The 22,865-nt window shown below is 41.3% G+C and overlaps 2 protein-coding genes across 10 annotated transcripts in view; one reads left to right on the top strand and one right to left on the bottom strand.

Annotated features, from left to right (window-relative positions):
* Positions 1 to 19,230, top strand: part of B3GALNT2 (beta-1,3-N-acetylgalactosaminyltransferase 2) — a 58,643-nt gene extending 39,413 nt beyond the window's left edge. Inside the window, exons 8-13 of one of the 3 annotated variants that reach the window (XM_030936489.1) lie at positions 4,392 to 4,470; positions 10,405 to 10,588; positions 13,508 to 13,633; positions 14,886 to 15,045; positions 15,952 to 16,008; positions 18,819 to 19,230. In XM_030936489.1, coding sequence (XP_030792349.1) covers positions 4,392 to 4,470; positions 10,405 to 10,588; positions 13,508 to 13,633; positions 14,886 to 15,045; positions 15,952 to 16,008; positions 18,819 to 18,953 — 741 coding nt within the window. In that variant the 3' untranslated portion in view covers positions 18,954 to 19,230. Of the gene's footprint in view, positions 1 to 4,391; positions 4,488 to 10,404; positions 10,589 to 13,507; positions 13,634 to 14,885; positions 15,046 to 15,951; positions 16,009 to 18,628 lie in introns of those variants that run through there. The other 2 variants (XM_010384661.2, XM_010384662.2) reach the window with 2 other exon arrangements.
* Positions 19,231 to 20,184: 954 nt separating this feature from the next.
* TBCE (tubulin folding cofactor E) overlaps positions 20,185 to 22,865 on the bottom strand; it is a 92,787-nt gene continuing 90,106 nt past the window's right edge. For 6 of the 7 annotated variants that reach the window (XM_010384654.2, XM_010384657.2, XM_030936487.1 and 3 more), the window contains 2 exons: positions 20,709 to 20,800; positions 20,185 to 20,494 (listed from right to left, as the gene is read on the bottom strand). In XM_010384654.2, the coding sequence (XP_010382956.1) occupies positions 20,402 to 20,494; positions 20,709 to 20,800 (185 nt within the window). In that variant the 3' untranslated portion in view covers positions 20,185 to 20,401. Of the gene's footprint in view, positions 20,495 to 20,594; positions 20,801 to 22,865 lie in introns of all 7 variants that reach the window. The other variant, XR_750285.2, reaches the window with a different exon arrangement.

The following is a 22,865-nucleotide window of genomic DNA, read 5'->3' as shown; positions in this document are numbered from 1 at the left end:
GTAAATGTAGGACAATAAAGGTGTAGGAAGACTTAAAATGAACTTTAGTAAACAAATGGTGTATATGGTGGAATCATAGACAATCTTTTATTCCCCTTGATCTCCCGTCTAATGATTAGGAATGTACTTGGCATTTAAATTCACAAGCTTAGTGAATGAATATTAACCTCATTCACATGGATTAATTTCTGAGTTGAAATGAATATGTAATATGTTACTCATTCAAAAAGCATTTACTGCACACCTGTTGTAAGGCAGAAACAATGGCAGGGTAAAATAGACATACTAGTGGCCTACAGTGGAACTTACAGTCCAGTGAGGAAGAAAGATATTAAAGAAATAGACCATAAATTCATATGTAGTTATACATTTAGATTTGTAGGCCATGTTTAGGATTTCATTGATGTTTATAGGATTTAGGATTTATTATGACAAGTAAATTTCACAAAGTAAATGGAGGGCAATAAAGATGGTATTTACTTTAGTAGACACACACACCATTTGTTTACTAAAGTTCATTTTAAGTCTTATGAAAAATTTTTTTATTTAAAATAGAAAGTTTTATGGAATTATGACGTTTTCCTTATTTTCAAGGCAAATACCTTTACTATCTTGCCTCCTTTTCTATTTATGAAACTTTAAGATACCCAGCATATGCCAAAATTCTATAGTATTGGTTACACTAAAAGAAATAAGTTGGCTGGGCACAGTGGCTCACCTTGTAATCCCAGCACTTTGGGAGGCTGAGGTGGGAGGATCACAAGGTCAAGAGATCAAAACCAGCCTGGCCAACATGGTGAAACCCCATCTCTACTAAAAATACTGGGCGTGGTGGCAGGTGCCTGTAGTCCCAGCTACTCGGAAGGCTGAGGCAGGAGAATTGCTTGAATCCAGGAGGTGGAGGTTGCAGTGAGCCGAGATCGCGCCATTGCACTCCAGCCTGGCTCCAGAGCAAGACTCCATTGCAAAAAAAAAGAAATAAGTTAACTTCTGAGTTGAGAACTAGGTTCAAATGTAAAGACTCAAATGATCTGCTTTGGGAGTAAAAAATATAGAGGGCTAAAGATAGCTTAAACATACAGTTAACCTAAAAAAAACAAAAAACCAGGGCTGGGCAACAAGTGAAACCTCAGGAATTTCTATGGCAGGTTAGAGCAATAAAAAAATTGAGGTGATTTTTTTTTAATTAAAAAAAAAAAAGGCCGGGCGCGGTGGCTCACGCCTGTAATCTCAGCACTTTGGGAGACCGAGGCTGGCGGATCATGAGGTCAGGAGATGAAGACCATCCTGGCCAACACAGTGAAACCGCGTCTCTACTAAAAATCCAAAAAAATTAGCCGGGCGTGGTGGTGGGCGCATGTAGTCCCAGCTACTCGAGAGGCTGAGGCTGGCTGGAGAATGTCATGAACCTGGGAGGCGAAGCTTGCAGTGAGCCGAGATGGAGCCACTGCACTGCAGCCTGGGCGACAGAGCAAGACTCCATCTCAAAAAACAAACAAAAAACAAACAAACAAACAAAAAAACCAGGTAACTTTAAAGCCCCCGCTAAGAAACCCCAGGTGCAAATTAAGGTTTTCATCACAAATGTGTACAGCTGAGAGTTTTCACTAAGTTTTATTCCCCTGCCAGCAAGTGATGTCAGAAAAATTTTAAAGACAAACAAAAAGCCAAGTTGTGACCTTTCCAGAGATAAGTTAGTAAACAGAAATCACTATTGAGTTCTAAAGCCAAAACAATACAGAAATATACAATAAAAAATAAAGCATAGGCTGGGCGCTGTGGCTCACACCTGTAATTCCAGCATTTTGGGAGGCCGAGTTGGGCAGATCACCGGAGATCAGGAGTTCGAGACCAGCCTGACCAACATAGTGAAATCCCGTCTCTACTAAAGATACAAAAATTAGCCAGGTATGGTGGCTAACGACTATAATGCCAGCTACTCGAGAGGCTGAGGAAGGAGAATCACTTGAACCCGGGAGGTAGAGGTTGCAGTGAGCCAAGATCGCACCATTGCACTCCAGCCTGGGCAACAAGAGCAAAACTCTGTCTCAAAAAAGTAAATAAGTAGGCCGGGTGATGGCTCACACCTGTAATCCCAGCACTGTAGGAGGCCGAGGCGGGCGGATCACCTGAGGTCAGGGGTTCAAGACCAGCCTGGCCAACGTGGTGAAACACCCGTCTCTACTAAAAATACAAAATTTAGCCAGGCATGCTGGCAGGTGCCTGTAATCTCAGCTACTTGAGAGGCTGAGGCAAGAGAATCGCTTGAACCTGGGAGGTAGCGGTTGTGGTGAGTCAAGATGGCACCATCACATTCCGGCCTGGGGGACAAGAGCAAGACTTCGTCTCAAAAAAAAAAAGTAGGCCGGGCGCGGTGGCTCAAGCCTGTAATCCCAGCACTTTGGGAGGCCGAGACAGGCGGATCACGAGGTCAGGAGATCAAGACCATCCTGGCTAACATGGTGAAACCCCGTCTCTACTAAAAATACAAAAAACTAGCCGGGCGACCTGGCGGGCGCCTGTAGTCCCAGCTACTCGGGAGGCTGAGGCAGGAGAATGGCGTGAACCTGGGAGGCGGAGCTTGCAGTGAGCTGAGATCCGGCCACTGCACTCCAGCCTGGGCGACAGAGCAAGACTCCGTCTCAAAAAAAAAAAAAAAAAAGTAAATAACAAATAAAGCATATACAATATTTTATGGAACCACAAGGTTGGAATCTATAGCATGCACCTTTAGTAATTTTCACAGCATTTGGCTACAAACATTTTATTTTATTTATTTTATTTTTTTGAGATGGAGTCTCGCTCTGTCACCCAGGCTGGAGTACAGTGGCACAATCTTGGCTCACTGTAATCTCCTACTCCCGGGTTCAAGTGATATTCCTGCCTCAGCCTCCAGAGTAGCTGGGATTATAGGCACGCACCACCATGCCTAGCTAATTTTTTTGTATTTTTAGTAGAGACAGTGTTTCACCATATTAGCCAGGATGGCCTTGATTTCCTGACCTCATGATCTGCCCACCTCCACCTCCCAAAGTGCTGGGATTACAGGTGTGAGCCACCACGCCTGGCCTACAGACGTATTTTAAATTAAATGACATGTTACTACAGTGACATCAGATGACTTGTTCTACTGGCCTTAAAACATTGCTTTGTACAGTACAACTCTGCTGAAAAGATCTGTTTAAGAATAGCCAAGCAGTAGCTCTCTTGATTAAATGAAGGTGTAGAAAAAATCCTGTAAATACACTGAATATGGACTCTAACAGTCTGATCTAGCCCACAACAGCCAGACAATACTCTGGTAGATGTACCATAGTGGTTTACTGTATACAGAAGTGAAACAGCTCACTCTGAGTAAGGCCATTGGGTAACTTTTGAAGAGAGATAACTCTCTAATAATAAAAGATTCTCCATTCTAAGAGGTAGAAAGGACTATCATTGGCTGCTGGCACGATAGGCTTAGGCACCTTCAACAACATCAGCAGGCCGGGCACAGTGGCCCACACCTGTAATCCCAGCACTTCGGGAGACCGAGGCGGGAGGATCTCTTGAGCCCAGGAATTCAAGACCAGCCCAGGCCATACACTGAGACCTCTTCTCTACAAAAAAATTTATAAATATTAGCTGGGCATGGTGGCACACACCTGTAGTCCCAGCTACTTGTGAGGCTGAGGTGGGAAGATTGTATGTTCAAGGCTAGAATGAGGTATCATTGCACCACTGCACTCAGCCTGAGCATCAGAGTGAAACCCTGTCTGTAAAATGAAATTAGGCCGGGTGTCCCAGCACTTTGGGAGGCTGAGGCAGGCTGATCACCCGAGGTCAGGAGTTCGAGACCAGCCTGACCAGCATGGTGAAATCCTTTCTCTTATTAAAAAAAAAAAAATTTAAAAATTAAAAAAAATTTTTAAATCAATATTCAGTAGAGTTCAATTTGAATATTTGGGACAGATTGTTGATTTTGAGCCTTTCTCTGCATTGTCACTTAACTTTAAAGTGTGCCAAGATGTATTTGAACTCATGAGAATTTTTAGTTTCCAAAAAATCAAAGGTCATAATATATATTTTTTTAAGTGGTGGGGTTGGGATATAAAATAAATTGCTTTTTGTACCATTAGAGTAGCAAGTACATAAATATGATTCTATGTAAGTTGCAATTCTGAACACCTTATGGAATGTTGGGTATACCTTATCTTTAGTATTGTAATTAGATAACAAAAATAGTAGAATACCGTATGTCATCCTGATATTATAAGCCTCTAGTACACCAGCATCTTAGATGCATTTATCTGCTGCAAGTGGAGTCATATTATGACTTGTCAAATCAATTTTAAAATATGATAAATGTATTTTTAGTAACGAAACATTGAGTACATTCTTATTCCTTTCAGGCTGGGGAGGGTGCATTGCCTCATGAATTCTTGGAAGGTGTGGAGGGAGTTGCAGGTGGTTTTATATATACTATTCAGGGTAAGTTGGCTAGTTGAAACTTGAAAAATACACTGAATCTCATACACTTAATCTTTATACTTGACAGAAAAGGAGTTTTTTTTTGTCTTTTAAAAAACTTTATTCAGATAAAAGTCACCCTTTTAAAGTGGTTGAGTGGTTTTAAGTGTATTCATAGAGTTCTACAACCGGCTCATCTCCCAAAAGGAAACCCCACACCCATTAGCAGTTACTCCTCATTCTTCCCTCCCCAACCTCCCACCCCCTAACAACTACTGATGTGCTTTCTTTCTCTATGGATTTGCCTATTTTTAACATTTCACAATGGAAATGTACAGTATGTACTCTGTGTGTCGGTTTCTTGCTGTAACATGTTTTCCAGGTCCATCCATTTTGTATGTGTCAGTACTTCTTTTTTATGATCATATAATATTCTATTGCATCGATATGCCCTATTTTATTCATTCATTAATTGATGGACATTTAGATTGCTTCTACTTTTTGAATATGAATAATTCTATAGTAAACATGTAGGTACAAGTTTTTGTGTGGTCATATATTTCCATTTCTCTTAAATCTCTAGGAGTAGAAGACCTGGGTCATGTAATTGTGTGTTTAATCACTTGAGGCACTGCCAGGTTGTTTTCTAAAGCAGCAGCCCAGTTTACATTTCCATCGTCCGTATATGAGGATTCTAGTTTCTCCATATTCTTGTCGACACTTACTAAATTGTCTATCTTTTAAAATATACCAATCCTAGTGGGTGTAAATTGTTATTTCATTGTGATTTTTATTTGTATTTCCATAATAACTAATGATGTTGAGCATTTTTTTCATTTGCTTATTGGCCATTTGTATATCTTCCTTTTTTATTTTATTGTTTTTCTTCTTCTTCTTCTTTTTTTTTTTTTGAGACGGAGCCTCACGCTGTTGCCCAGTCTGGAGTGCAGTGGCATGATCACAGCTCACTGTAGCCTCAGCCTCCCTGGGCTTAAGTGAACTTCCCATTTCAGCCTCCTGAATAGCTGGGACTACAAGTGCATGCCACCATGCCCAGCTAATTATTAAATATTTTGTAGAGACAGGATTTTGTCATATTGCTCAGGCTGCACACTGTTAAAAGGGTGAATTATTATGGTATGTGAACTAGATGTGGGAAGTGAGGGAGAGAGGAGGAGGGAGGAAGTGAGGGAGGGAGGGGTGGAGAGAGGGAGAAGGTAGTGAGGGAGGGGAGGGGTAAAGGGAAGGAGGGAGGAAAGGAGGGGAGAGAGACAGAGAGAGTCATTTGTATATCTTTAGAGAAATATCTATTCAGATCCTTTGCCCATTTATAAAATTATTTTGTTATTGTTGAATTGTAAGAGTTCTTTATATTCTGGATACAAGTCCCTTATCAGATACACGCTTTGCAAACGGTGCCCTTTAACACACAAAAGTAAATTTTGATGAAGTCCAGTTTTGTCACATGTTTTTGCTGTCATATGTAAGGAAACATTTGTCTAATGTGAGGTCACAAAGATCTGTGTTTTACAGTTCCAAGAGTTTTATAGTTTTGGCACTTATATGTAGGCCTTGGATCCATGTTCATTTTCATATATGGCATGAAATAGAGGTTTAACTTCATTATTTTGCATGTGGATATCCAGTTGTCCCGGCACCCATTTGTTGAAAATCAATGACTGTAAATGTAAGGATTTATTTCTGGACTCAATTCTATTCCATTGATCTATATGTCTGTGTCCTTAACCAGTACTACACTGTCTTGATTATGTAGCTTTTTAGTAAGATTTAAAATTGATCTGTGTGCTGCAACATTGCCGAACAGGTCCATGTATTACTTAATCATTTTATAGTTAGACCTTATGATTTTCTACATGCAAGGTCATTTCATCTGTAAGAAAAGATAGTTTTGCTTCTTCCTTTTCAATCCGGATGCCTTTTATTTTTCTTATCTGATTGTCCTGGCTAGACAAAAGCAGACATCCTTTCATGTTCCTGACATATTAATTTATGCTCATATTTTTCAGATACATGCAGTGAAACAAAATGTGTTCCTAGTCTAAAAGGCTTGTATTTAATTTCTGCACTCCTGTTGTTACCAGCCATTTTCCTGTTACTACAATTTTATAACACTTTCACTTTCCTTCAAGTGTTAAATTATACAGATGCTCCTTGACTTACGATGTTACACCCTGATGAACCCATCTTAAGTTAAAAATGTATGTTGAAAATGCATTTCATACACTTAGCCTGCCGAATGTTATAGCTTAGCCTCACCTACCTTAAACTTGCTCGGAACACTTACATTAGCCCACAGTTGGGCAAAATAATCTAACACAAAGCCTATTGCATAATAAGGAATGAACATCTCACATAATTAAAGACTAGTCACATGATAAACAGAATGGTTGCATGTGTACTCAAAGCATGGTTTCTGGTGAACATGTATTGTTTTTACCTTACTGTAAAGTCAAAAAATTGTAAGTCTAAACAGGAGTTCAGGCCAGGCACAGTAGCTCATGCCTGTAATCCCAGCACTTTGGGAGGCCAAGGCAGGTGGATCACAAGGTCAGGAGTTCAAGACCAGCCAGACCAACATGATGAAACCCTGTCTCTACTAAAAATACAAAAATTAGCCAAGCGTGGTGGTGCACGCCTGTAATCCTAGCTATTCGGGAGGCCGAGGCAGGAGAATCGCTTGAATCTGGGAGGCAGAGGTTGCAGTAAGCTGAGATAGCACTACTGCACTCCAACCCGGGTGACAGAGCAAGACTCCATCTCAAAAAAACAGGAAGTCATATACCTCTGTGTTTCTCAAAGGCTGGTCTGTGTTCTCTCTGCCTGCATCAGGGTCGCAGCAGTGGCCATTAAAAATACAGATTCCTGGGAAGCAGGGCAAAAGGAAAAACATAGATTCCTGGGCTCCACCCCAGACCTACTGAATCTTTAGGCTTAGGACCCAGGAATCTGCATTTCAGCAAGCATTCCCAAGAATCACTGATTGAATCCAGCGCCATTTTCTACAAGTGAGACTGCTGTGGTCTAGAGACAACAGAACTTGTCCAGTATCTCACAAGTCATGAGAGGCAGAAGTCAGATATAGGCCTTCAGCTCCCCACCTCATCCTTTCCAGTTGCAGTGATAAAAGAGTGCAGTGGCAAATTGTATTTCATTTCCTTCGCCACCCTCAGCAGCTCACTTTCTTTGTATTTTTCAAAAATTTTCTTTAATTTGATTGAGACATTTTTAGAAAATCCTGATGTCTCCTGCCACAGCGAAAGAATTGCCTTAAATCAGTAGGATCTGGGGATAGTCCCTGCACACATGTGACAAGTGACTCATTAACTTGTGAAGTGGCAGATAAATTGTCTTTTAAGCACGTTAGTAATCATTTTTATTATGAAATATCTTGGCCAGGCACAGTAGCTCTCGCCTGTAATCCCAGAATTTTGGGAGACTGAGGCAAGAGGATCTCTTGAGCCCAGAATTTCGAGACCAGCCTGGACAACATAGCAAGACCCCATCTCTACAAAAAACTTCAAAATTTCCTTGGTGTGGTGACAGATGCCGGTAGTACCAGCTACTTGGGAAGCTGAGATGGGAGGATCACTTGAGCCCAGGAAGCTGAGGCTGCAGTGAGCTGTGATTGCACCACTGCATTCTAGCCCAGGTGATAGAACAAGACCCTGTCTCAGAAGAAAAAAAAGGAAATAATCATAAATACACCAGAAATAGTACTGAAACTCCCAGGTACCCAGCGCTCAGAATTAACAAATGTTTACATTTTTTCATATTCGTTTGTGATTTTTTTTTTTTTAATAAAACATGGCCAGGCACGGTGGTGCATGCCCGTAATCTTAGCACTTTGGGAGGCCGAGGTGGGTGGATCACCTGAGGTTAGGAGTTTGAGACCAGCCTGGCCAACATGGCAAAACCCCGCCTCTTGTTACAAACAATTTTTACAATTGTTTGTAAAAATACAAACAATTTTTACAATTGTTTGTAAAAATACAAACAATTTTTACAATTGTTTGTAAAAATACAAACAATTTTTACAATTGTTTGTAAAAATACAAACAATTTTTACAATTGTTTGTAAAAATACAAACAATTTTTACAATTGTTTGTAAAAATACAAACAATTAGCTGGGCGTGGTGGCAGGCTCCTGTAATCCCAGCTACTCACGAGGGAGGCTGAGACAGGAGAATCCTTGAACCCGGGAGGTGGAGATTACAGTGCGCTGAGATCATACCACTGTACTCCAGTCTGGGCAACAGAGTGAGACTCTGTCTCAAAAAAAAAAAAAGAAAAGAAAAGAAAAAAGAAAACATTATATGCCGGGTGCGGTGGCTCACGCCTGTAATCCCAACACTTTGGGAGGCTGAGGCAGGTGGATCACTTGAGGTCAGGAGTTCAAGACCAGCTGGCCAACATGGTGAAACCTCGTCTCTACTAAAAATACAAAAATTAGCTGGGCGTGGTGGCACACGCCTGTAATCCCAGCTACTTGGGAGGCTGAGGCAGGAGAATCACTTGAATCCGGGAGGTGGAGGTTGCAGTGAACCGAGATGACGCCACTGCACTCTAGCCTGGACAACAGAGTGAGACTGTCTCAAAAAAAATAAATAAATAAAAGAAAGAAAACACTGTAGGTACAGTTGAAACCTTCCTGTTGTGGTTCTCCCTAGATGTATTCCTCTTCCTTCTCCTCAAAGGGGGTGCCACTTTCCTAAAATTCATGTGTACCCTTCCCATTCTTATTTTTCTTTTTTTTCTTTTTTTTTTTTTTTTGAGACGGAGTCTCGCTCTGTCGTCCAGGCTGGAGTGCAGTGGTGGGACCTCAGCTCACTGCAAGCTCCGCCTCCCGGGTTTACGCCATTCTCCTGCCTCAGCCTCCCGAGTAGCTGGGACTACAGGCGCCTGCCACCTTGCCCAGCTAGTTTTTTGTATTTTTTAGTAGAGACAGGGTTTCACAGTGTTAGCCAGGATGGTCTCGATCTCCTGACCTCGTGATCCGCCCGTCTCGGCCTCCCAAAGTGCTGGGATTACAGGCTTGAGCCACCGCACCCGGCCCCCATTCTTATTTTTCTACTTTGAACATATTTACATCTCTTTATTTATTTATTTGAGACAGGGTCTCGCTCTGTTGCCCAGGCTGGATGGAGTTCAGTGGTATGACCATAGCTCACTGCAGCCTTGAACTCCTGAGCTCCAGGGATCCTCCTGCCTTGACCTCCCAAGAAGCTGGGACCAGAGGCATGCGCCACGATGCCTGGCTAATTTTTAAATTTTATTTAGAGATGGGGGTCTCCCTGTATTACCTAGAGTGATCTCAAACTTCTGGGCTTAAGTGTCCTCGGCCTCCCAAAGTGCTGGGATTACAGGCATAAGGCACCACGCCTGACGATGTCTTTAAATAACATAGTTTTGAATATTTTATAATTGATATCTGTAGTGTCATATTGTATTATCACTTGGCAATTTTCACTCAACTTTATTTTTCCATCCCAATCCTTTTAACATGCAAGATCAGGGTAATTTTTTTAACTGCTATATTTCATGATGTGAATATACCACAACCTGGCTATTTTTTTTTCTCTCAGTGGACATTTAGGTTGGTCCCGTTTTTCTGCCACAATTACAAACAGTGCTGTAATTAATAGCCTCGTGAAATAACGTTAGTAGGGATATATCTACAAGTGGCCTCAACTGAACCATAAGGTGTACACATTTTCAGCCTAAATAGATATTGCCAAATTGCTTTCCAGAGTGGGGGCATCCACTTAAACCTACTGGCGGTGTATGAGAGTTCCCATTTTTCTACCTAAAGTTCCAAACAACTGCATGTGTTTCTGTTAGGTCACCTTGGGCAAAGAACTGTAGTGTACATCATAAGTTCTGAGTGGTAAGTTTACAATAGCGTTTTTCTCCAACTCTCAACTTTTCCTTTTTAGAAGGTGATGCTCTCTTACACAGCCTTCATTCTCGCCCTCAAAGACTTATTGATCATATAAGGAATCTCCATGAGGAAGATGCCTTACTGAAGGAGGAAAGCAGCATCTATGATGATATTGTTTTTGTGGATGTTGTCGACACTTACCGTAATGTTCCTGCAAAATTATTGAACTTCTATAGATGGTAGGTTGTAAAAATGTTGGGTAGGTAGAACTTGTTTTATTGTTAGTTTCTTTTTTTTTTGAGATGGGGTTCTTACTATGTTTCCTAGGCTGGTCTTGAACTCCTGAGTGCAAGCAAACCTCTTGCCTTAGCCTCCTGAGTAGCTAAGATTACAGGTGCGTGACACTGTGCCTGTCTTATTGTTCTTTTGCTATCGAGACAATTTATCAACTTCAAACCACTGAGATTTCAACAAATAAAAACAAACCTAAGGCCACTGAGCACCTGGGATATGACCTATTGTATCCCAATTCCTTAAGCTTCTAAGATGCTGCCTCTTTATTTTGATAAAGATCCACAATGTGATATTAACCTATCAAAAACACGGCAAAAATTGGCTGGTGGCTCGTGCCTGCCGGCAGCACTTTTGGGAAGCCAAGGCAGGCAGATCACTTGAGATCTGGAGTCTGAGACCAGCCTGGCCGCCATGGTAAAACCCCGTTTCTACTAAAAATACAAAAATTAGCCAAGTGTGGTGGCGAGCGCCTGTAATCCCAGCTACTCAGGAGGCTGAGGCATGAGAATCACTTGCACCCAGAAGGCGGAGGTTGCAGTGAACCAAGATCACACCACTCCACTCCAGCCTGGGCAGTAGAGTGAGACTCTGTCTCAAAAAAAAAAAAAAGAAAAAGGGAAAAATTGATTGATTTTGAGTCATTTCTACTTGCCTTGGTTTTCTCAAGCCAGCATTAGACAAAAATCAGTGAGTCTGGGAATGGTTGATTTTTAGTTGTATTTATACCCACCTACCCAGATTCCCCAGTTATAGCCACTCACATTTAGGTTACTGATAGAAATTCTCTTCTACTGAATATCCACCTTATACTTCCAGTCTCTACTGCATCCAGTTAAAAACTACCTCCCTGATTCTAAAACTCTTATATAGCTGGCTTACTGAAATTCCACAACTCCCAGAATCAATGGTATTTATAATTTCCCAGACCCTCCAGTGTTTCTTGGAACTTACTTGTAACTCCTACTTTTATAACAATAATAACAGTAACAATATATAATAATAGTAACATATATATATAAAATCTTAACATGTATAGTTATTAGAATTATTAGTTACTCTAGGATCTCAGAATTTTCTGTTGAGTCTCCTGATACTGTCTATCCTGACCGTGGAGCTAAAACTTTTAAACTGTATCTCTGATTAGGCCAAACCTGTAAAGGGTATTCTCTTTTTATTTTTTTCACTTTTATTTTTAAAAACCTTCTCCTGTTCCTTGGTGAGGCCCAGGGTCTGTCTCCTTCTTTTCTTTTCTTTTCTGTTGCCCTAGACAGAGTGGGAAGTTACCAAGAACAGTACTTTACGGATACAGTTCCCTGGTCCTTAGGGGTAGATGGTTTAATTGGTTTATGGAAGGTAATGTTTCTTAGCTGGGGCAAATTATTTATTTATTTATTTATTTATTTATTTATTTATTTATTTATTTATTTATTTATTTATAAATAGAAATAAGGTCTCAAGCAGTCTTCCTGCCTCGGCCTCCCAAAGTGCCGGGATTATAGGCGTGAGCCACCATACCTGGCCAGCTGGGGCAAATTAATATAATTTGGAACTCATCCTGTGGGTAGAGGGCAGAAGTAAATGAGGGTTGGAAATCTGGGTGTGTCAAATACTGGTTAAGTTTAGACAGCTGTAATATGAAAAAGAACCTCCTTTTAATTTGGGGCCACAAATGAGAGTTGCAATTATAGGTGAGGCTGAGGTGAGGAATGGGCATGGAGTTCCCAACGGTGGGAAGTCAGGGCTGTTGGGTTCTAGGACTCTCTTTAGAGCGAGCTATTTCCCAGGCATGGAAGTATCTTAGCCTCTCCCTTTGTCTCCACTGCCACTGTTCTGACTGCCTTCTCTCCCTGGATCGCTGCAGTAACCTTCAACAGGACTCTGATCTGGGACCTGCGTCCCCATAGCTGGCATCGCCCATCTCCACACTGCAAATGAGTTTCATTATTTCTTCTTCTTTATTTCAGTTATCAGTGACCCAAATATTCTTTATCATGAAAATTTATTTCTAATTAGCAAATATTATGTATGCCTTTTGCTATTAATTGGAAATAAACTTTAGAAACATGGGGTGATGCTGTTTGGTGTGGACCCATTATTGTTAAATTCACCATTCTTTGACCTAATGAAATTCTAAATTTATTTTATTGAGACTTCTGACATATGACTGGCCCCCTAGCAAAACTGTGTTTTTAAACAGCTGTACAGGGATTGTCAATGTGAAATGAAGGAGTCAATTTTGTCTTTAGTCAGGATTATATATTTTACGTCTAGATAATGAAGTCACTCTCCTTTGCCTTCCAGGTCATTTATAATGGTTTAATTGCTGGAAGCTGTTTCCAAGGGAAAATGTGTTTCAATGTAATAAGTCAGGTTTTTTTAAGCCATAAAATATTTTGAGTGTAATATAAATAGTAGCATCAGATGCATATTGTACAATAGTGTTCTGTGTGAGAGGCCCAGATATAACACCTAATTCATTATGCTGGGCCTTTGTTGTTAACACACAGGGTAGGGTTCAGACATTTGATAGATTTGGCAGCAGGGCTTGAATGATGTCTAAGAAGCATTTGTTTGAACGTATGTTCCATTTAAGCCAGATATTTTCCTTCATCATGCTCTTCCTTTACCTCTTAAAATCAGCTTAGTACTTCTCTGTGTTATGCCACTTAGTAAAGACCAAGTGATGGCCTTAGTTGATAGCAGCAAAATTTTGTTAGAGCAAATATTTTCAACATTTGAGGAATAAGAAATACAGATAATGACAGGTACAGTTTTGAATGAAGTGTTAGTGACGCCACTGTATTGGTGTTTCTTTGTTTCTTTGTCTGGTTGCACTGACTTTCATATCCCTTTTGTGTCAACAGGACTATGGAAACAACCAGCTTCAATTTGTTGCTGAAGACAGATGACGACTGTTACATAGACCTCGAAGCTGTATTTAATAGGATTGCCCAAAAGAATCTGGATGGGCCTAATTTTTGGTGGGGAAAGTAAGTTAACCATTCTTAGCTCATTGGCATTCATGTACCTGAACAAATGTAATTAATTAAGCATAAAATATCCTTTTTTTTTTTGAAAATGTGGTTGGGATATACAATTTCTTACTAGACTCCTAGGTTAATATATATTTCATTACTCTAGGTCAGTCATGCTGGCTCACACCTGTCATCCCAGAGTTTTGGGACAGCTGAGGTGGGAGGATCCTTTGAGGCCAAGAGTTCAAAACTAGCCTGGGCAACATTGCAAGACCCTGTCCCTACAAAAAATAAAAAAGGTGATGTGAGCCTGTAGCCCGTAGCTACTTGGGAGGCTGAGGCAGGGGGACTGCTTGAGCCTAGGAGTTGGAGGCTGCAATGAGCTATGATTTTGCAACTGCACTGCAGCCTGGGCAACAGAGGGAGACCCTATCTTAAAAATAATAAATTTTATATTACTGTACAATTGGAGGAAAATTTGTTTAAATGAAAAGCCTCAGGCTAATGTAGTAAAGGAGGGAAAACAATATGGCTTTTATTCTTACACCAAAGAAATAAATGGTATTCACATTAGAAGCTACTGTATATTTTGTTAGAATAAGTTTGTGACGCATCTCTGAAACCATTTTCTGTGCTTCCTCAGGAATACAATATGGATTAGTGATTTGGTTTTTTGTTTTCATATGTACTAAAACACAGGGTGTTCTAGTGCCTTTTCATTCAGAAACGTTACAGATGCAACTTTGAGAAAATTTAACATACCAATCTTATCTAAAACAACACTGGATAAATGATAATTCCTTTCCTTAGATTAAAAAAATTTTTTTCTGGCGGGGCACAGTGGCTCACACCTGTAATCCCAGCACTTTGGGAGGCCGAGATGGGTGGATCACCTGAAATCAGGAGTTCGAGACCAGCCTGGCCAACATGGTGAAACCCTGTCTCTACTAAAAATATAAAAAATTAGCTGGTCATGATGGCGCATGCCTGTAATCCCAGCTACTCGGGAGGCTGAGGCAGGAGAATCGCTTGGACCTGGGAGGCGGGGTTGCAGTGAGCCAAGATGGCGCCACTGCCCTCCAGCCTGGGCAACAAGAGCGAAACTCCGTCTCAAAAAAAAAAGAAATTTTCTTATTTTTTTTCCTCACTTCTACAAGTTTATTCCTTTGTAGTGATGATAAAGGAGTCAAGTTTAAGTTAGTCAAGTTAGTCTGACACAGGATATGTGTCAGACTAACAAAAGAGGCCATATTATTTTTCATCTCAGTTTCAGACTGAATTGGGCAGTTGACCGAACCGGAAAGTGGCAGGAGTTGGAGTACCCCAGCCCCGCTTACCCTGCCTTTGCATGTGGGTCAGGGTATGTGATCTCCAAGGACATCGTCAGCTGGCTGGCAAGCAACTCGGGGAGGTTAAAGACCTATCAGGTAATTAAGAATTTCTTAGCTTGGCATGGTGGCTCACGCCTGTAATCACAGCACTTTGGGAGGCTAAGGCAGGTAGATCACTTGAGCCCAGGAATTCAAGACCAGCCTGGGTGACATAGCAAGACCCCATCTCTATAATAAAAAATAAAATAAAAAATTAAGGATTTCCCACCTACATATACACTCATCACACCAAGTTTCATCTCACTCGCATTCCATCATGAAAAGCAGAACCCACTTACCTTAGGGAAAAGCACGTTACTCTCTGTATAGGAATCACCTCTCAAAGGTTAAGGATGCACCACGTATCCCTCAAATCTTGCCTTTAAATTCTATTCCTAAATCTTTTTTGAGCCTACTTATGTTTTCAGCTAGTATTTACAGGCGTAGTCCCTGGAGGCTGGGCACTGTGGCTCATGCCTGTAATCGTAGCACTTTGGGAGGCTGAGGCAGGCAGATCACTTGAGGTTAGGAGTTCGAAACCAGCCTAACATGGTGAAAGCCCATCTCTACTAAAAATACAAAAAATGAGCCAGGCGTGGTGGTGCACACCTGTATTCCCAACTACTTGGGAGGCTGAGGCAGGAGAATCATGTGAACCTGGAGGCAGAGGTTGCAGTGAGCTGAGATCGCACCACTGCATGCCAGCCTGGGCGACAGAGGGAGACTTGGTCTCACACACACAAAAAAAGTATAGTCCCTGGAGGAAGAGAAAGATTTTAATTCCTAAGGAGGGAGTCCAAAGTGCTTCCTGAAAGCTTAAGGTACACGAGAAGGATGGGTCGTCTACTCGCGGTTTCCAAAAAAGTAGAAAGGTGGTTTATGATGGGAGTGGCCATGGTTTTGTCTTTACAAATAAAATAGCATTTAAAATTTTTACATTTAAACTTTATGGGCCATGTATAGGGTGAAGATGTAAGCATGGGCATCTGGATGGCAGCCATAGGACCTAAAAGATACCAGGTAAGTCTTTGGGGATGGCCTCAGGCCTCTTAAGAGTTGAAGAGGTGAGATTTCTATATACAGGTTGAGTGTCCCTTATCCAAAATGCCTGGGATCAGAAGTATTGAGGATTTCAGATTTTTTTGGATTTTAGAATAATTGCATTGTACTTACAAGTTTCACATCCCAAATCTGAAAACTGAAATGCTTCAGTGAGCATTTCCTTTGAGTGTCATGTTGGCTCTCAAAAAGTTTTGGGCTTGGCAAAGTGGCACACGCCTGTAATCCCAACACTAGGAGGCCAAGGTGGGCATTATCACTTGAGCCCAGGAGTTCAAGACCAGCCTGGGCAACATGGCAAAACTCTCATCTCTACAAAAAGTACAAAAAAATTAGCTGGGCATGGCAGCACCTGCCTGTGGTCCCAGCTACTCAGGAGGCTAAGGTAGGAGGATCAACTTGAGCATGGGAGGTCGAGGGTGCAGTGAGCTGTGAATGCACCGCTGCACTCCCACCTGAGCAACAGAGCGAGAGAGACCCTGTCTCAAAAAAAAAAAAAAAGAAAAAAAAGTTTTGGATTTTGGAGCATTTTGGATTTCAAATTTTCATATTTGGAATGCTTAGCCTGTAATGTATATCACACCATGGGCAGAAAGAATGAGGATCTTCTACCATAATAGCTATGCTGTTGCTTTAATTCACCAGGTTATTTTGCTATAATCCACCTAGGTTATTTCTCATACAGTATTTTTCTGAGTTGAAAGCAAAAGGTTATAAATGAAAGTTCCCCTACCTACAAAAAATTCAGTTTCCATAGGTTTGATCAGAAATTATTTTCAGCTTTAAAACTTAACAACAGAAGGCTGGGCGTGGTGGCTCACGCCTGTAAACCCAGCACTTTGGGAGGCCGAGGTGGGCGGATCACGAGGTCAGGAGATGGAGACCATCCTGGCTAACACGGTGAAACCCCATCTCTACTAAAAATACAAAAAAAATTAGCCGGATGTAGTGGCGGGTGCCTGTAGGCCCAGCTGCTCGGGAAGCTGAAGCAGGAGAATGGCATGAACCCGGGAGGCGGAGCTTGCAGTGAGCCGAGATCACGCCACTGCACTCCAGCCTGGGCGACAGAGCGAGACTCTGTCTCAAAAAAAAAAAAAAATAATAATGACAGAATCCACTGATTGAGTGTGGCAGTCTAAGGATCCTTCAACCCTTCTGACCGATACAAATAAGACACTGCATGAAATATAAGACATCATTTAAAACACGCTATTGCTGAACCAGAAAAAAAAAAATGAATCTGCAGAGACCAAAATGGAAACTAGAGACCTGGGAAGAAACCAAGCACAAAGCTAACTTTAGCTTTAGAGATTTCTGTTGAGTTCTGGATTCTTGCAACTTCCACTTTGGCCATCGAAGGTGCAGGGGACAGAAGGCACATGCAGTGTCTGTCAGTTAGAAGCCCAGCATAGAGCTGGGGCCCCAGAGCAGCTCTCGGAAGTCAACCCACATCTGTGTAGCCCACTTTGATAGTCCCATTCCCTTGTTGTACTTTCAGTCTCATCTTTGAATAGAATTATTTTTGTATCTGATAACTTTGGGATCTGTAGTCTTTGCTGGGTCTGATTCTGCAGTTTCCTGTTTCTACAGACGGTTGTTCATAGGGCTTGTTTTCTGATGTGTTGAAAAGTTGTTTTTGTTTGTTTTTGTTTTTTTTTGTGACCGTGTTGTCTTTGGAAACTGAGTCCTTATTTAAAATGCATTCCTACAGAGAGGATTTACATTTTTTTCTACCATGCGCCTAGGAAAACTACCATCTATGAATACTTCAGATTTTTGACTTGGAACTGTTGGGCTTACACAGACTGACGACCAGCCCCAGAGCTACCTAAGTGCAAGCTGTGGGTAGGCGCTCAGAGGAGAGAGACTCCTTTCCATCCCACTGAGGGGCAAGACTGAGACAGACAAGCCGAGTTTGTTTTCTTATATACCCCCTGAGGCTGTGGCCCCTCAGAGATCCTAGCTCTGTGTCAGTCTCCCATTAGCCTCCTGTCCCTGGGCTTGGCCTTTCATAACCCAAGGATCAGCAGCTGCCGGCAGGGCACATGCTGACTCAGCACTTTCTCCTACCCGGTTTCTTCTTTCTTCATGGAGTTCAGCCATGCTTTATAAAGGTGTTTAATTTTACTCAACATTTGTGTATTGTCAAAACATTGAATGAGTTTCTCCCTGTGTTCTGCTATATTGCTGAAAACAGAAGCCAATTCATGTAGCTAGGAAATAGTCTAGTGGTTAAGAACTTGAGCTTGGGAGTCTTTAATCCCTCCTCTTCATTTACCAGCCCTGTGACCTTGAACAAGTTACTTAACTCCTAGTTTGTTCCTCAGTTGTAAGAGGGAAATAGCTCCTACCTCACAGTGTTACTGTGAGAATTGAGTGAAAGATTTACAAAGTGCTGGCGTAGAGCCCCCACAATATTGTAAGCATTCCATCAGAATAATAGCTGTTATTAATGCTGCCATAGACACACCTTTAGGAGCAAACATGAAACTCACTTGTGGTTTCTAAAATCATTCATTACAGAATTGCATTTGTTGACTAACTCTTCGTCCACACACTGCCTTGTTTCTGTATTCCACAGCCACAGGGACCTGGTGTTTTCCCCATTCAGGAGGTGCCACCCCAAACCTCACCAGTTAGTCCACACATGGAGTTATCCTTGAAGTGATTTCAGCATCATTCGAATAGATAAAAACTGTCTACGTGCAGACTTTCTGACGCTCTTAGAACAGTTTCACCACTCTCAGATCGGCTTTGGTTGTTTTCAACAGGACAGCCTGTGGCTGTGTGAGAAGACCTGCGAGACAGGAATGCTGTCTTCTCCTCAGTATTCTCCATGGGAACTGACAGAACTGTGGAAACTGAAGGAACGGTGCGGTGATCCTTGTCGATGTGAAGCAAGATAACAGGGACTTGAATTAGCAGCATCTAAAATCAGGGCAGGCAAACGATAATCTGAGTGCAAGTCTGAGGAGTCCCAGGGTTTAGCAGTAGACTGTACGGTCTTTCAAGAGAGTTCCAGACCGGCACTTTCACCCAGAACCAATGCGGTGTTTCTTAATGTTTGCACAAATTTTCTTCTTAAAAATCAACTGGTACTGTAGCATAAGAAAAGTTTATATATTGGAAGATTATCAGAAAAATACCAAGTTATTTTATAAAAAAAAAAAATTTCTAAATCCTTATGCATTGTGGCTAATTAGTAATTCACCATTACCTGTAATTTTTGGTTAAAACTTGGCCTAGTTCAGAATCTGTAGTGCTAACTGAGAGTTTGAGTTTCAACCTGGATTGCAGGATAGCTCTGTAGAGTTTAATGAGGATAATTACCAGACAAAAAGAACTCACAGGAATGCTGTGTGATCATGTGATCACATATTTGAGCAGTGGTCACTTATACCAAAGTTTGGGGTTTCTGGAAATAACGTCAGATTTTGTGGATCTCTGAAGTGGGCAACTTGAACTTGAAGAGGAACCAATATGATTCTCAGTTCAGAACCTTGCTTTTAAAGAAGTCCATTTATATGGTAGACTAATACCCAAGTTTTCTTTCTGCCATCTAACATAAATCCTGAAGGTCACAGTTTAGTACTCATAGTTTTTAAATGCTAAATTTTTGTGAGTATGAATAAAAGCAAATACCTCTCAGGGTTTTAGTGGCATTGGGAAGGATATTTCTAAATTGTTGACATTTTGAAAGAATTAGTTTTGCTTTCCTCCTATCATTGCCTAAAGTTTACCTAATATGAGTACATTTCAATCAGAGCTGGTTATCTTCTATGAAAGAAGATACAGTCAGCTTAGGTATAATTGTAGGGAAAAGCATGTGATTAATTTCAGTACTCTTAGAAAATAGTGCAACTGAGAAGACAGATAATAGCATATTGTTATACATAGTAGAGGATGTGTCTCCCCAAGTTTAAGGGACATTTCCCAAAATGACCAGCCAAATCATTTTAGTAACCCTTTAAAATAGTAGTATCAATAGAGAATTCCATTAAAACTAGTCTTATGACAGACATTAACTGTGTTCAGATTTTATTAGGCTAGCTAGTTTCTATTTAATATTTAAATCTTATCATGAAATGCAGTGATGAACTGTAAAAATAAATATGAAATAAGATCAGAAAATTGTTGGTAGGGTCAAAGCCTTTATTACTGCTATTATGTATAAGCCTAGAAATGGTCGCTTCCCAACAAAAACTACATCAGTGGTGAAAATACATCCCTTGTTATCCTTAGGGCAAGTTGTAAACCCCTTTGTTTTTGACAGAATTGTTCCAGTGGATCATTTATTTCCGATGAACCCCAGACATGATAAGCAGTGTAGTCTCTAAATTTTATTAGTTGGTTGTTACCATCGCACTAATAGACAATCTTCATTTTCCACCGAATAAAAACGTAATGACTGTAGGTCATTTTCCAGCTTGATTTCTATGCCCGGCTCCTAAAATTAGAAGGAAGGTAGGGAAGGATGTGATTAAGACAGATCTGAAAAAGCATGTTACACATCCTCTACCCCACCCCGTCCCCAGGCAGTAGCTTACCCTTAAAATCAAACAGATCTATGGTCTCCATTTAGAATCAAACTGTTGCTATCTAGAGACAGTTTAATGTCATCATGAGGACGAAGCTTGACTGTTTTTTCCTGGGCAACTTACTTTGGGACTTTCATAGGACAACAGAAGGTCTGACACAGGAACTTTGAGAAGACGTGACAGCCATCCCTTCACCTTTTGAATTGTCATGGAGCCTATCAAAAGACAAGAAAAGTCCATTCGTTCTCTCAAATGACACTTACTTGTAAAACTAGCTCATGTGATGAGACCACAGTATCACTGCAATGGTAGCTGTTTTTTTTTTTTTTTTTTTTTTTTTTTTTTTTTTTTTTTTGAGACCGTCTCGCTCTGTTGCCCAGGCTGGAGTGCAATGGTGCAATCTCAGCTCACTGCAACCTCCGCTTCCCGGGTTCAAATGATTCTCCTGCCTCAGCCTTCCGAGTAGCTGGTGCCCGTCACCACACCCAGCTAACTTTGGTATTTTTTTTTTTTTTTTTTTTTTTTTTGAAACGGAGTTTTGCTCTGTCGCCCAGGCTGGAGTGCGGTGGCGCAATCTCGGCTCACTGCAAGCTCCGCCTCCCGGGTTCCCGCCATTCTCCTGCCTCAGCCTCCCGAGTAGCTGGGACTACAGGCGCCGCCACCTCGCCCGGCTAGTTTTTTGTATTTTTAGTAGAGACGGGGTTTCACCGTGTTAGCCAGGATGGTCTCGATCTCCTGACCTCGTGATCCGCCCGTCTCGGCCTCCCAAAGTGCTGGGATTACAGGCTTGAGCCACCGCGCCCGGCCAACTTTGGTATTTTTAGTAGAGACGGGGTTTCACCATGTTGGCCAGGCTGGTCTCAAGCTCCTGACCTCGTGATCCACCCTGACCTCCCAAAGTGCTGGGATTACAGGCGTGAGCCCAGGGCCTGGGCGTATCTGTCATTTTACCCAAGTCACTTTACCCAAGTAAGTAAGTAAGTAGGGGAAAGCCTGAGTCTTTGTACCACGTGTTCAGTTGGGGAACTGTGGGAAACGGAGCCAACGGACCTAAGTGCCCTTTGACAGTGAGTTTCATACCATTTCAGTAGGTGTATTTCTTTCTTAATCTGAATAAACCAGAATGATACTCTCAGCACAGAATAATAATGGGAGTGAGTCATTAACATTTTCTTTTTAAACCTTTGTGATGACTTCCTTATGAATTACTGAACAAACACTGGAATGGGACTCAGGTATCCTGAGGACATCTCTCAACTCTGGCCTTAGTTCCTCCTCTGTAAAAGGAGGGTGTCGACTAAATGATCTACAAAGTCCCTTCCAGCGCCACCATTCTGTAATTATGTCATGTGTAAACTGTGTTAAACATACACAAGTGACTGCCAGGCATGGGAATGTAACTTCCGAGTCTACACTTTGGCTTGTTCAGAATACACTATGAACTTCTTTCCAAAGATGGGTTGTGGTAAATAGTGGATATTTTGATTATGAGAAACAGAGTTTCCTTGAAGCTTTAGCTGGAGATACAGCAATAGTGTGGTGTTCCTACAAATATCACAGTGTATTCAAACATATTTTTCTATCAAAAATCATTTTTGTAAAAGCTGTGTGTTTTTATGCAACTTGTGATAATAAATGTTATCTTTATTTTAGAATAAAAACTGGCCTTTTTGTATGTATTGAATACGGTTAATAGAATGTATAATTTTAATTAACAAAATTTGCTCTTTCATGTGTGAATATGTGATAGTCGAGTCCTTTCAAAAGATTTAGATGGACTGGCTTTCATTGTTGGAGCCTGGTTGAGAAGGGGTTAAGTGCTGCACACCAGTGGGAAATGACATACTCCTAACATGTGACAGAAACAGAAAGTTTGGTCATAAAACAATTCTAATAAGAAATCTGCCTGGCCTGCTCACACCTGTAACCCCAGCACTTTGGGAGGCAGAGGGATCAGAGCCCAGGAATTCGAGAGCAGCCTGGGCAACATGAGGACACCCCATCTCTACAAAAAATAATAAATTAGCCAAGCATAACAATGTACGCTCTACTCCCAGCTACTTGGGAGGATCACTGGCGCACAGGAGGTCAAGGCTACAGTGAGCCATGATGGCGCCTGTACTCCATCCAGCCTGGGTAACAAAGTGAGCCTTGTCTCAAAAAAAAATCTGCCTACTCATACCGGTTCTATAGAAGAAAGTAGCAATTTGTATGTAATAAATAGCATTACCATTTTTAGTATACTAACATGACTGTCTTAACATTCAGAGAATATGGAAA

This window comes from Rhinopithecus roxellana, chromosome 8, assembly GCF_007565055.1.
Source record: "Rhinopithecus roxellana isolate Shanxi Qingling chromosome 8, ASM756505v1, whole genome shotgun sequence".
Taxonomy (NCBI): domain Eukaryota; kingdom Metazoa; phylum Chordata; class Mammalia; order Primates; family Cercopithecidae; genus Rhinopithecus; species Rhinopithecus roxellana.
The sequence above is the reverse complement of the archived record's forward strand: the minus strand, read 5'-3'. Positions and strand labels throughout refer to the sequence as shown.